At 34.3% G+C, this 14,712-nt stretch overlaps 1 protein-coding gene and 1 long non-coding RNA gene across 5 annotated transcripts in view; one reads left to right on the forward strand and one right to left on the reverse strand.

Moving 5' to 3' along the window:
• LOC114329361 (uncharacterized) overlaps nucleotides 1-14,712 on the reverse strand; it is a 75,202-nt gene that overhangs the window by 5,048 nt on the left and 55,442 nt on the right. For 2 of the 3 annotated variants that reach the window (XR_007697848.1, XM_028278426.2), the window contains exon 10: nucleotides 14,117-14,173. The exons of the other annotated variant lie outside the window; for it this stretch is intronic. Coding sequence is in view for 1 of the 2 variants with exons in the window: in XM_028278426.2 (XP_028134227.1) it covers nucleotides 14,141-14,173 (33 nt within the window). In the remaining variant the exon portion in view is untranslated. The remainder of the gene's footprint in view (nucleotides 1-14,116; nucleotides 14,174-14,712) is intronic. 3 annotated transcript variants of the gene reach the window in all.
• Nucleotides 741-13,051, forward strand: LOC126884097 (uncharacterized). Of its 2 annotated transcripts, none has more exons than XR_007697849.1 (3): nucleotides 741-910; nucleotides 1,063-4,914; nucleotides 12,820-13,051. It is a non-coding gene; the product is annotated as an uncharacterized LOC126884097 (long non-coding RNA). The 2 variants fall into 2 exon arrangements; XR_007697850.1 differs by lacking the exon at nucleotides 12,820-13,051 and having other exon boundaries at nucleotides 1,063-4,804; nucleotides 4,893-5,198.

Consider the following 14,712-nt stretch of genomic DNA (forward strand, 5'->3'; position numbering starts at 1 on the left):
ATGAAAGAACTATTGGCCGATATAGAAAGGTGGCCGTTATTGCCAGTTTTTGTAGTCTAGATATACAGTAAAACTTGTGTTACTGGCCACCTGTACTAACGGCCAGTTTAAAAATTCCCCAAACCAATTATATCTAGACTACAAAAACTGGCAATACCGGTCACCTTTCTATATCGGCCAATAGCTTTTTCATTTTTAGTGGCCGTTACTGACAAGTTTTACTGTAATTGGTTTGGGGAATTTTTAAACTGGCCGTTAGTACAGGTGGCCGGTGTTTGCAGGGGGCCGGTAACACAGGTTTTACTGTAGTTTAAATCGAAAAGATTAAATCTTAATTCAAAATTGTATATACAATTATTACAATTATAAACTATAGTTTAATATCCAAAACATGTTTTTGATTTTATGTAATGTAAAGAAAATCTTATTTGTAAATTATTGGTTACAATGTTTAACAATAGGAAATATTCAAGAATAAATAAAGTAAAAGTTTAATCCTAACAACACAAAACATTCCAGGAATGTAGGTACTACCGTTCTATTCCGTGAACATCTATCTCATTAAATTATGGGTGGAAAGTTACCACAAGACATAAATGTCTTCCTGGAGGGGTAAAATTTTCCATTACAAGATTTTAAAGAGAGGCCATTTACTGTTCAATTTGCGTTCATTTTCAAATTTGCCGCGCGAATATCTATGTAGCGTCGCGTGGTCATTGGTTGGTCATCACATTTCATATATTTCATTTTCGTTATAACCGATAACCTAAAAATTTAGTAAAAATTTTGATTGGAAAAAAATTCATCGATAAGGGGGTGTGGGAAATGGAAGAAATTAGTGGCTTTTTTGCTGTACTGTCTACTAGTTTTTGCTCTGGGCTCTGGCTGGATCTCTTGTTTAAACAATTTTGTAAGTATTATAAAATCCGTTTTCAATTTTCTTTATTCTTTATGAAACGAATCATTTATGCATGCATATTATTACCTGTAAATAGCATCTATTTCTTTTGATTTTTAATTGTAAAGAATAGAAAAATTACCGTTCATTTTAATTTTTTTTAGAATCAGCTGAAAGTGGTCTACAAAAAAAACCAAGAAGGAAATGTATAGCCTTGTGGCTATGAAAGGCAAAAGAGAGATATAAAAAGTGTATTGGCTAGTTGGAAGAAAGTCCACATTGTCCATGCATAATAAGTTATTACTTTATCAACAAATATCAAGAAGATAGCAGGAAGTCACGAGCAACACGAGCAATTGAACAACTTCATAAGTTCAAGAATATCGAGGAAATCCAGCTCCTCGATACTACTGGGCAAACTAGAAGATTGAAGAGGACAAAGCCTTTTGAACTAGTTTGAGTGATAGGTGATAGTGAAAAACGGAGCATAGTGCTTGTGTGCTGTGCCTGTGTATGTTAGAATAGTGCACGATCTTGTTAGATTAGATAAGAGACGCTATGGGGTAAGCTCTTCATTTTAAGAAACAGTAGTAATTTAGGTTAAATTAAAATTGCTCATTGGTCAGTTATGACCAGATTGTTTTTTTATGTTTGGCAAAAAGGACTTAAGTCAGAATTGCACATTGATAATGTTTTGATGATTTCTGGACCAGAAAAAAACTGTTGTAGATGTAAACTGTATGTACAGTAGAATCTACTACAGTACTGTAGAAATCATCAAAACATTATCGATGTGCAATTCTGACTTAAGCCCTTTTTCCCAAACATCAGAGAATTGTAATGTACAATAATTCTCCTATCTGCTTTTTCATGAATTTTGTAGGAGACGAAAAACCATTTTTAGGATCATCTGCTTTCACATGTAAATTTTGACATGTTTTGTAGTAAATAGATAGTTGAATTTACTACAAAACATGTCAAAAAATATATGAAAACAGGAGGTGACTATAAAAAAAGTTTTTAGTCTCTCTTACAAGACTCATGAAAAAACAAATCGGAGGTATGTCACATCTGTGACTATATCCAGGGAATGTCTAAAAAATATACTTTGATGTCCCAAGAACCAAATATAACCTACAGTCCATCTAATTTACTTACTGTTGCACGTCATTATCTACGCCAGAGATCTAAGTTGACATAGTTGCCAAAGTATAAAAAGATCCTGAACCCATTTTAAATAAAATATATCACATAATTATTGTAAACGTGGATTATACAACAAAACAAATTAATATTCAATGTAAATAAGTAAAAACTTAAGAAATAGAGAACAAGAATTAAGTTATAATCTTTTAAGATTTGCAGTGCAAGCGTTTTTGCACTGCATTGTTAATAATTAAAAAACGGCTCCGAACTATTGGCAAAAAGCCGGTAGGTTTCTTTGTATAAGTATGTCTACAATAACAACTAAAAAAGTTGTCAGATACCTCGATGATTATTCCAAGTCGTTATAAAATTAGGTGAAATTTATATTTTTATAGTAGAGGATCTTTTTATAGTAAAGTAAATAATAAAGACAGTAAATATAATAAATAAAACAGATACTCATAGTAAAGAATATAAACAAATATGAAGTGTCATCACCACAACTGTCAAATAAATGTTACCAATTTATTCTAAAATGTCACCTTCGTTCGATTACAGTTACAGTGTGATCCGAACAAATCTGCTTCATAAAAACGCTTTATAATCCATTTATACAAATTAAATGAAACATATTATTGTGTATTTCTTTAGGTTAACATTAATAGAAATCTTCAAATATTATTTCTACGCGTATATAATAAAATATGTCTAGAGTCTGTATTTCCAGTGTACTCAGCAAAGTGATTCTAAAAAAGAACACACCTACCGCCTAAATATGTCGTGTTGGTATCATGCGACCTCACAGACTACGACGCGGATGACGCACAACAGTTAGTAAATTAGACGAAGTATGTAGATATATACAGGGTGTAACAAAAATACAGGTCATAAATTTAATCACATATTCTGGGACCAAAAATAGTTTGATTGGACCTAACTTACCTTAGTACAAATGTACACACAAGAAAAGTTGCAGCCCTTTGGCTGCAACTATCTTACGAAAAAACTATAGTAAAATTTGGACACCCCATAAAAATTTTATGGGGGTTTTGTTCCTTTAAACCCCCCCAAACTTTTGTGCACGTTTCAATTTAATTATTATTGTAGTACCATTTAAACACGTTTTAAAAACTTTTTTGCCTCTTATTGCTTTTTCGAAAAGTCAATTTTTATCGAAATATTTTGAATATTTGTCAAATCCACCACATATTTGTATATGGTTAAGTACGATTATGGAGACTTGGTAATAATATGCAGACTTATTTATGCTTTACATTTTTAGGTATATTTTGAACCATATTAAAAAAGAAGCCAGATCTCGATAAAATGTGCCTTATCGAAAAAATACAAAGAGGCAAAAAAGTTTTAAAAACATTCTGTTTAACTAATGGTACCTCAGTAATAGTTTAATTGGAACGTACACAAACATTTGGGGGGTTTAAAGGAACAAAACCCCCATAAAATTTTTATGTAGACATGTTAAAAAAGAAGTCGCAACTCGATAAAAACTTCCTTATCTGAAAAATACTAAGAAACAAAAATATTGAATTTAACTAATGGTAACTACCACAATAATAAAATTGAATTGGAACGTACACAAAAGTTTGGGAGGATCTAAGGGATCAAAACCCCCATAAAATTTTTATGGGGTGCACAAATTTCACCATAATTTTTGTTTAAGATATTCCTGCCATAATACTGCCACATGTCCATTTTCAATAAAAAATCGCTAATAGTTTTCGATATAATCGAAAAAATCGATTTTCATTTTGTAATTTCAAAGGGCTGTAACTTTTTTAATGTGCATATTTGTACTAAGGTAAGTTAGGTTCATTCGAACTATTTTTGGTCCCAGAATATGTGATTTAATTTATGACCTGTATTTTTGTTACACCCTGTATATACAGCCGATTACGCACCACCTTAAAAATTGGGCATTTTTGATGTCTCGAATTTCCTAAACCTGTTGTTGCATCTAAGTGATTTTTTTATAATATTCTAGCCTAGGCCCTAGGCTATAGGTTAAGTACCTCCTTATGCTTGTCATGCACGGGGAGCTATACTGTAATATATATTATATCACATCGCTCTCTATAGTAATGAGTGAGCCTGTACATACGGAACCATTTGTTTAAGGTTTAATACCCCATATTTAAGGTGGTGCGTTAATTTCTTGGAGAAGTGTATTGTAATTTAATGTAAATAATGTAATATCCAATAATTGTAATTTAATATAAGATGTAATATAAGTTCCTTAAAAAATATATTTTTTATTTCCCACGACATTAGATGGATGTTCGGCAGCAAGACATTGGACCAAACTGGGACGTCCTATGAAGGCCCAATTGACGTCCACCGAACGTCCCTTCGGATGTTAAGTGGACCTCCATTGGACGTTTGGCAACGTGGCATTTGGACCAAAATTGGACGTCCTGTTAATGTCCAATTCACGTCCCCTAGGACGTCCGGTTAAGGTCCAATTTACTTCCGATTAAGGTCCAATTTACGTCCGATTAAGGTCCCATTTACGTCCGATTAAGGTCCAATTTACGTCCTATTAAGGTCCAATTTACGTCCGATTAAGGTTCAATTTACGTCCGATTAAGGTCCAATTTACGTCCGATTAAGGTCCCATTTACGTCCGATTAAGGTCCAATTTACGTCCTATTAAGGTCCAATTTACGTCCGGTTAAGGTCCAATTTACGTCCGATTAAGGTCCCATTTACGTCCCATTAAGGTCCAATTTACGTCCTATTAAGGTCCAATTTACGTCCGATTAAGGTCCAATTTACGTCCGATTAAGGTCCAATTTATGTCCTATTAAGGTCCAATTTACGTCTGATTAAGGTCCAATTTACGTCCGATTAAGGTTCAATTTACGTCCGATTAAGGTCCAATTTACGTCCGATTAGGGTCCAATTTACGTCCCCTAGGACGTCCGATCAAGGTCCAAATTACGTCCGATTAAGGTCCAATATACGTCCCCTCGGACCTTAGATGGACGTCCAATGGACGTTCGGTAGCGCGACATTTGGACCAAAATAGGATGTATAAAGGACGTTCCTCGGACGAAAACGGACGTCCAATGGACGTCCCTAAAGTCCGTGAAGGACGTCCAATGGACGTCCATTGGACGTCCTTGTGCTATTAGGGAAGATAGGAGATGTCGATTTATCTAGGGTTCAGGTAATTAAGGATTTAGGTGTGTTACTGGATAGTAAGCTAAGTTTCGTGGACCATTATGATGCCATTATTAGTCATCAGAATGTCATATGATTTTAATAATTTGTTTGTAATTGTGAGATTGTTTTTGAGTTATGTTCGTTCATTACTAGAGTATTGTTCAGTGATTTGGAGTCCAAGTTATGAGAATCACAAATATCGAATTGAATCGATTCAAAATAAATTCGTTAGATATCTGCGGTATAGATTAGGTACTAGAGGAATCCCTAATAGCACACGACGTCCAATGGACGTCCAAAATAGGTCCATTTTTGGTCCTAACGTCCATGGACTATAAATGGACGTCCTTTGGACGTCCCACGTTGGACGTCCTTCGGAAGGAATAAATATGGACGTCCGACTTTGGACGTCCTTCGGACGGAATAAAAATGGACGTCCTTTGGACGTCCGACTTTGGACGTCCTTCGGAAGGAATAAATATGGACGTCCTTTGGACGTCCGACGTTGGACGTCCTTCGGACGGAATAAAAATGGACGTCCTTTGGACGTCCGACGTTGGACGTCCTTCGGATGGAATAAATATGAACGTCCTTTGGACGTCCATATACTGGACGAAATACGGACGTTTATCAACGCTTCCCTAATAGCACACGACGTCCAAAATAGGTCCATTAGTCCATAGGACCATAGGTCCATGGACTATAAATGGACGTTCTTTGGACGTCCGGCGTTGGACGTCCTTCGGTGGCCTAAATATGTACGTCCTTCGGACGTCCGACGTTGGACGTCCTTCGGTGGACTAAATATGTACGTCCTTCGGACGTCCGATGTTGGACGTCCTTCGGGTGGAATAAATATGAACGTCCTTTGGACGTCCGTACTGGACGAAATACGGACGTTTGCTGATCGTCTACATTGGACATATTATACGAATTACGGGATAAAATAGCAAAATAATTCAATAAAATATTTTATGTTAATAAAATAGTTTACATCGAAAAGATAATTATATTTAATTCAAAATTGCACAGTTTAATATTCTAAACATGTTTTTGTTTTTTTTTTTGTAAAGTGTGAAAATCTTATTTGTAAATTATTTGTTACAATGTTTTATTATTCTAGTTACCAAGATCACATAAGTTTGCTAATTAATTCTAGTAAGCAAAAATATAATTTTTATCAATGTATCCGTACTACAAATGAATCTTAAGAGCATCTTTTTGAAGTTGAATATACGTGCTCAAAATAGGTCCAGTCTTAGTCCTAATGTCTATGGACTATAAATGGATGTCCTTTGGACGTCCGACGTTAGACGTACTTCGGGTGGAATAAATATGAATACGGTGGACTAAATATGTACGTCCTTCGGACGTCCGATGGTGGACGTCCGATGGTGGAATAAATACGAACGTCCTTTGGACGTCCGTACTGGACGAAATACGGACTTTTTGTGGACGTCTGAAAATCACCCCCACTACTTGGTTCCTCTGTTGACAAAACTATAACGATAGGCGATAGATTTTCGATTCACCCACCGATATCAGTATCAGTTCGAAGTTGGAGAGTTGATCTCTCAGTCGTTGTCGTCGTTAGGGCTCCGCGTAGAGTTTTATTCATTAACCACTGATTTTCATAATGTAAGAAATTATATTATATACGAATTAAAGTGTAATATACTTATACATATACTATATATTACGTAAAACTATGAAGACGCTGTTTCACAACATAACACAGAGTCCGACCGCCTCATCGGGCCATTTAGAGCATCAATGCATAAGTCCATCCAATGGATTATTATGTGCCCCTTTGACATAGGCGCACAACATTTTAATCTACCACCCTGAGGATTCCTGCTCCTGGAGATTTTCTGAAGTGCCGAAACAGTCTATGTTCCTGATTCCTCGATCAGATGAGAAGTTTTCGGAGCCATCAACCCCAGACAGCTACTGGAGCTCCACGTTGCAGCCAGTCACTTCTTGGTAAGTGAACGCCAAAGAGGAAGCATTCAGACTCTGCTGCTACCACCGTCTGGACATAGCCTATCGATTCCTGATGGCCTAGAGGACAAACTCGCCGAGAATGGTGGACAAAACCACCAGCCAGGACAACTGGTATCCAAACATTGGTATTATTTACGTTTTTTATTACATTTACATATTTTTTCATGCTCTTTGATATATTTCTTATGCTTTCTGGTATATTTTTCATACATTTTTCAATCTTATGGGTGTTTGGTAAAGAATGGGCCCTAGCTTAACCTTGGATTACTGAGCTTAAAATAGGTCGATTTAAGCTAACTTACTTTAGTACGAAAGATGATAATAACCGAAATACAGGGTGTCAAATTTAAACTTTTATTTTATTCTTGATTATTTCCTGGGCAATACATCATTTTTGGTGTTGAATTTAGATTTCTTGTCCCAAAAAACCCCCGCTTACCAAATTTCGTGATATTATCCCATGCTTGTTAGGAAATATTCAAGAATAAATAAAATAAAAGTTTAAATTTGACACCTTGTATTTCGGTTATTATCAACTTTAGTACTAATGTAAGTTAACTTAAATCGACCTATTTTACCCTCCGAAATCTAAGGTTAATCTATGGCCTATTCTTTACCAAACACTCTGTATAAGTACATAATTGCATTCTAGCCAATCTTTTTGATTTTCTATAAAGTACAGACTTCCTTGAATTTTTACTGCAATGTAACTTCTTGGATTTGAATTTAAAATTTATTGTTAAAGGAAATTTCCGCTAGCTCGGTGGCCCCTTTGTTCGTCTTACTACTTACCTCTACCCAACGGTTCTTTTGTCAAACAGATTGGGTTGGTATGTACCTGGTAAGCAAAAGGTATTTATCTCAGTATTTTATAATCTATTTATAATATTGAAATATCTAAGCGAAGGCGGATGAAAAAAAATTAGACAAAAGTTGAATGATTATTATAATATTATAATATAATATTACACTATATAATAAGTATACATAGATAGAATATCTTCTTTTTAAGAAATTGTCCATTATCTCCAAATGAGCAAGGTGTCGATTTGAAATATATGTATAATATACAGCCCATTACGCACCACCTTAAAAATTGAGCATTTTTGATGTCTCGAATTTCCTAAACCAGTTGTCCCATCTAGGTGATTTTTTTTATAATATCCTCCTTAAGGTGATACAGTAGCGATCAACAGGTAGCAAAAACGCGTTCCAAGATTGCGACTGTAATTTTGAATATTTTTTCGAGATATTTGGCACACGTATTCGTAACATAATAAAGAATGGCGGTACAGAGCCCAATTTGAAAAATATATTAATATGTGGAAATTACTCTGTAATTAAATACAATATTAAAAAAACAAGCCTGTACCGCCATTAAGAAGAACAAAAAAATACACTTTCTTCAAATAAACTTTTTTATGCGATGCCTAGATTTTGTGTCATTTTGGAACTACTAAAATTTTTTATTTCATTAGTAGTTCCAAAATGACACAACATCTAGGCATTGGATAAAAAAGTTTATTTGAAGAAAGTGTATTTTTTTGTTCTTCTTAATGGCGGTACAGGCTCGTTTTTTTAATATTGTATTTAATTACAGAGTAATTTTCACATATTATTATATTTTTCAAATTGGGCTCTGTACCACCATTCTTTATTATATTACGAATGCGTGTGCCAAATATCTCAAAAAAATATTCAAAATTACAGCCGCAATCTTGGAACGCGTTTTCGCTACCTGTTGCTCGCTACTGTTTCCTCTTAAGCTTGTCATGCACGGGGAGCTATATACTGTAATATATATTATATCACATCGCTCTCTATAGTAATGAGTGAGCCTGCACACACGGAACCATTAGTTCCGTCTGCCACATCAATGAGGGTTGTTTGTCTCGTTAATTTATTGACTAATACGAGATCTGGTCTATTATGCGCCACTGTTTGGTCTGTGAGCACAGTGGGGTCCCAGTATAGCTTGTAGTTGCCATCCTCAAGCATACTCTCAGGGACGTATTGATAATATGGGAGATGGTCGGTTTGGAGATATGGTTTTATTATTATTATTATTATTAATTATTATTGTAGTACCATTTAAACACAACGTTTTAAAAACTTTTTTGCCTGTTATTGCTTTTTCGAAAAGTTAATTTTTATCGAAATATTTTGAATATTTGTCAAATCCACCACATATTTGTATATGGTTAAGTACCATTATGGAGACTTGGTAATATTATGCAAACTTATTTATGCTTTACATTTTTAGGTATATTTTGAACCATATTAAAAAAGAAGCCAGATCTCGATAAAACGTGCCTTATCGAAAAAAATACAAAGAGGCAAAAAAGTTTTAAAAACATTCTGTTTAACTAATGGTACCTCAGTAATAGTTTAATTGGAACGTACACATTCAAAATTACTGAATAGAGAATTGAAAACCCTTTCAACTGAGGTGCCACACAACCCCTCCCACATAACAATTTCATGTTCTTAGTAGATTCATAGAACATACTTTTCAGAAAAAGTATATACTGAGAATGTGCGTAATTACCATTGCGAATGTGCAGAGCAGATACTGAGTATATACTACATTACAGTACTTAAACGTTCTATGTATATACTTAGAATGTACTACCGCACTTCTTTTCAGTATATACCAAGAATGTTCTTTTTAGAACATTCCAAGGACGTGCTATAAACCTTCTATGTGTATACTTAGAACATACTACCGCACATCTTTTTAGTTTATACCAAGAAGGTACTTTTTAGAATATTCCAAGGAAGTGCTATAAACCTTCTATTTATATACTAAGAACGTACTACCGCACATCTTTGTATGGGAAGAATATTATATTTTTAAGAATATTCTAAGAAAGTGCTATCAAGTGCTATATTGGTTAGAAGTATGTTTTCAGCATCACCTAATCTCATCTTAGGTTCTGCTGGTTCTACCAAATATCTATTTACATATTTTAATTGCAAATGAGAATGTAGTTAGTACCTACATTCTACAATATTACTTAAAAAGTAAGTACATATTTATAAATTTTAGTTATTTATATAAATCATTATATAACATTTAGCTAAACTAAACTATGCATAATAAGTAACTAAAATTTATATAATACTTACATGTACTTACCTATTTAAGTAATATTGAGTTATCAAAATAGATTATATGTATTTTGAAGCACCGCAAACAAAATAAACAGATTATGTATGTTCTTTAGTCCTAGTACTACATCATTCGCCTTCATCCTTAACACTGCATAGATCCATAGATGATACAAATAATGAAATAATGCCTGTTTTCTTTTTCATATTTTACGGTTTTTTCCTATCCCTGATCCATTCAGGTAAGAATAGAAATGGTCAGAATATGATGGGGGGGGGGGGGGGGGGTTATGAATGTATTGTGGAATAACAAAATCGGTGGTCAGTGTTGCCAAACGGAGAGAAATTTCCCTTTTTGCGGGAATTTTCAACATAAAAGGTGATAAAGGGAAAAAGTTGACTCAAAAGGGAATTATTGTTCCAGTATAAATTGTAAAATATTAAGAAAAAATCAAAATATTTGAAAATAATTCAACATATCTTCTCAGATTTTGTAAACAGGAGGGAAGTTTTTTTTTATAAAAGTGGGAATTTTTAAGGTAAGTTGACGGAAAATGCTTACTCGACGGTTGGCAACGCCAAAGCCTTTGGTTGCTTTGGTTGTGCAGTTTGGCACGTTTTGGTTCTGCGAAATGGCCTATTGAATTGAATGTACCTAAATTCAAATTCCAAGGATGTAAAAATACTAATGATTCATGATAAACTCGAAATGGTAAAGTCATTTCAATTATGAAAACGAATTTTTAATAGTATCTATGTAAACGTTAATACAATTAATGTTTAAACTTTTTTACCCTACAACAATTTTGAAATGAAATTCGTCCAATACTACCTACATACATAAATTTTATTAATTATGTATTCTAAAAAATAACGAAGTTAATAATCTATAAGGCTAATATTATACTTCCTATACATACAAATTATTTTTAAGATATTTTAAAAGTATCTACTTATAAGTATGTGTTAAGAATGTACTTATAAGTATGTGTTAAGAATATTCGATAAAGGTATATTCTAAGAATAAACTTTTACGAATATTCCGAGATCCTACGTACACGAATATACTTAGTATATTCGGTACGAGAATATACTTTGAAGTATATGCAAAGAACATGAAATTTAGAATGTTTTTAAGGTAGATGCTATGCTTGTACTACACATATACTAAAAAGAATATACTCCGACGAATGTTGGTAGTATATGCTTAGAACATGATGCGAACATCATTGTTATGTGGGCTATTCCCATTTAAAAAAATCATTGATTACGTCATCACGCTCAGATGGATGACATCACTAGTATGAAATATATGTCAAAAAGTTGTAATTTAAACACAAAAATCGACCTGTTTCCGGATTTTTCTCTATAGTCGTCCATTTTAGAGAAAATTAATTTATTCCATAATTTAGGACCACTCTGTATATATTATATCACATCGCTCTCTATAGTAATGAGTGAGCCTGCACATACGGAACCATTTGTTTCCTGTCTGCAGGCTCACTCATTTGATATAATATACATATATTACAGCATAGCTCCCTGTGCATGACAAGCTTAAGGAGGTAACCTATAGCCTAGGTTATAATATTATAAAAAAATCACTTAGATGGGACAACAGGTTTAGGAAATACGAGACATCAAAAATACCCCATATTTAAGGTGGTGCGTTAATTTCTTGGAGAAGTGTATTGTAATTTAATGTAAATAATGTAATATCCAATAATTGTAATTTAATATAAGATGTAATATAAGTTTCTTAAAAAATATATTTTTTATTTCCCACAATACATTCTTCACAGGTCTAAATATCAACTATAGACGTCCACCGAACGTCCTCCCAGGACGTTAGATGGATGTTCAGCAGCAAGACATTGGACCAAACTGGGACGCCCTATGAAGGCCCAATTGACGTCCACCGAACGTCCCCTTGGACGTTAGGTGGACCTCCATTGGACGTTTGGCAAAGTGGAATTTGGACCAAAATTGGACGTCCTGTTAAGGTCCAATTCACGTCCCCTAGGACGTCCGATTAAGGTCCGATTTACGTCCGATTAAGGTCCAATTTACGTCCAATTAAGGTCCCATTTACGTCCGATTAAGGTCCAATTTACGTCCGATTAAAGTCCAATTTACGTCCGATTAATGTCCAACTTACGTCCGATTAAGGTCCAATTTACGTCCGATTAAGGTCCAACTTACGTCCGATTAAGGTCCAATTTACGTCCGATTAAGGTCCAAGTTACGTCCGATTAAGGTCCAATTTACGTCCGATTAAGGTCCAATTTACGTCCGATTAAGGTCTAATTTAAGTCCGATTAAAGTCCAATTTACGTCCGATTAAGGTCCAATTTACGTCCGATTAAGGTCCAATTTACGTCCGATTAAGGTCCAATTTACGTCCGATTGAGGTCCAATTTACGTCCGATTAAGGTCCAATTTACGTCCGGTTAAGGTACAATTTACGTCCGATTAAGGTCCAATTTACGTCCCCTAGGACGTCCGATTAAGGTCCAATTTACGTCCGATTAAGGTCCAATATACGTCCCCTCGGACCTTAGATGGACGTCCAATGGACGTTCGGTAGCGCGACATTTGGACCAAAATAGGACGTATAAAGGACGTTCCTCGGACGAAAACGGACGTCCAATGGACGTCCCTAAAGTACGTGAAGGACGTCCAATGGACGTCCATTGGACGTCCTTGTGCTATTAGGGATGCAATTGAATTCCAGTCAGGTCATGCAGATGTTTCATTTGCACCGTCTAGAGGATCGCAGGTGATACTTTGACCTTAATTTCGTATTTAAGGTGTTAAATGGTATTATTGTTGCACCTAGCATTCTGGGTCGAATAGATTTTTATGTTCCAGCTAGGAATTTGAGAAGATGTCCCTTGCTATATCCGCTAGATCGTGCAATACACATCATGCAGAAAATATGCCTTTAAATAGAATTGTTTCTAGTGTAAATGAGTTTCCAAATATAGACTTTATGGGAGTCACACTAAATGCTTTTAAAAGGACTATTTCACGTGAATTATTTTAATTTGATTTTAATTTTTTTTGTCGTTAGTTTAATTGTAAGTAATGTAAGTTAACTTGTGTTCAATGTTTAATTTTGACTTTTATAATTTTAATTGTAAAATGGAGTTTTCCGTCAATAAATATTAATTTAATTTAATATCTCTTTTTGTATTATAACTAGAAGATTTATGAAGGCAAGTATCTGTTTGTTTTTTTATAACCTACAAAAATGTTTAATATAGTTTTTTTAGTTAGATGCATAGTTTTTAAGGTATTCGCAAAAAACCGTCCGAAAAGGTATTATGTTTCAATGAAAATGGGCAATTTTCAACCACGAATATCTCAAAGAGTATTGAGTTTTCAAAAAAATATATAAACAGTTTTTGCTTAGAATTAGGTTCTCTAGCGAATTCCGTGGTAATTTTAACCAAACAATTGTCCACCCCTAAGAAGGGGTGGAAACCACCCCCAAGATAAAAGCACACATCGGCATAGGGTAGACTTTGAATTAGGAGATAAGTAGAGGCTAGGCCCAAAATTTCAGTAAAATCCATGCAGTAGGATATAGAATTCGGAGGTAATATCCTATTCTTGCTCCCATATTGATCGACTGGCGTATTAACATGTATTAATTTGCCATTATTTTAATTTAAAACATTTAGATTTCTGGAAAACCAATAATGTGGTCTTTACAAAGTTATTCAGCAGATCCATTCAATTACTAATCGGATCAATACAAAAAATGCTTACCCTAAGTAGTATGAATTTTATCCATTAAGTACCCAAATAATCCTCTTTTTTGTTGACCTAAAAGGTATTTATAGTAATAAATTTTTAAACTATTACAGGATAAATATAGAGAGTAGTCAAGACCATGTACGCCGGCCGTTTTAGAATTAAATTCTGATCACTTATTACTAGTGGACCACATAGGCGAAGATATCTTTGGAAATTGCTTCATGAAAGATTTCTTCGGATGAACAGTCCAACCATCTCCTCAGATCTTTCAGCCATGAGTCCTGGCGTCTTCCTATTGATCTTTTGCCCTGTAGTTTTTCCAATATGATTTGGAGTAATTCATATCTCAATACATGACAAAGTATTATAATATTCTCTCTGATCATTCTTAGTAATTGTTTTTGTTTACTTATGCACCCAAAGTACCTACCTCATTAGTAACTTTTTCTTTTTGTACCCATGGAATTCCCAGCATCCGTATTTTATATACCCATACATCTAAAGTTTGAGTTACAATTTTTTTATGACTCCGTTGTCCAAATTTCACATTACAGCAAGGCAGAAAATATTATGTAACATTTGATCATTCGGATTTTGAGCTCCAGATT

Source organism: Diabrotica virgifera, chromosome 4 (assembly GCF_917563875.1).
Source record: "Diabrotica virgifera virgifera chromosome 4, PGI_DIABVI_V3a".
Classification (NCBI taxonomy): Eukaryota; Metazoa; Arthropoda; class Insecta; order Coleoptera; family Chrysomelidae; genus Diabrotica; species Diabrotica virgifera.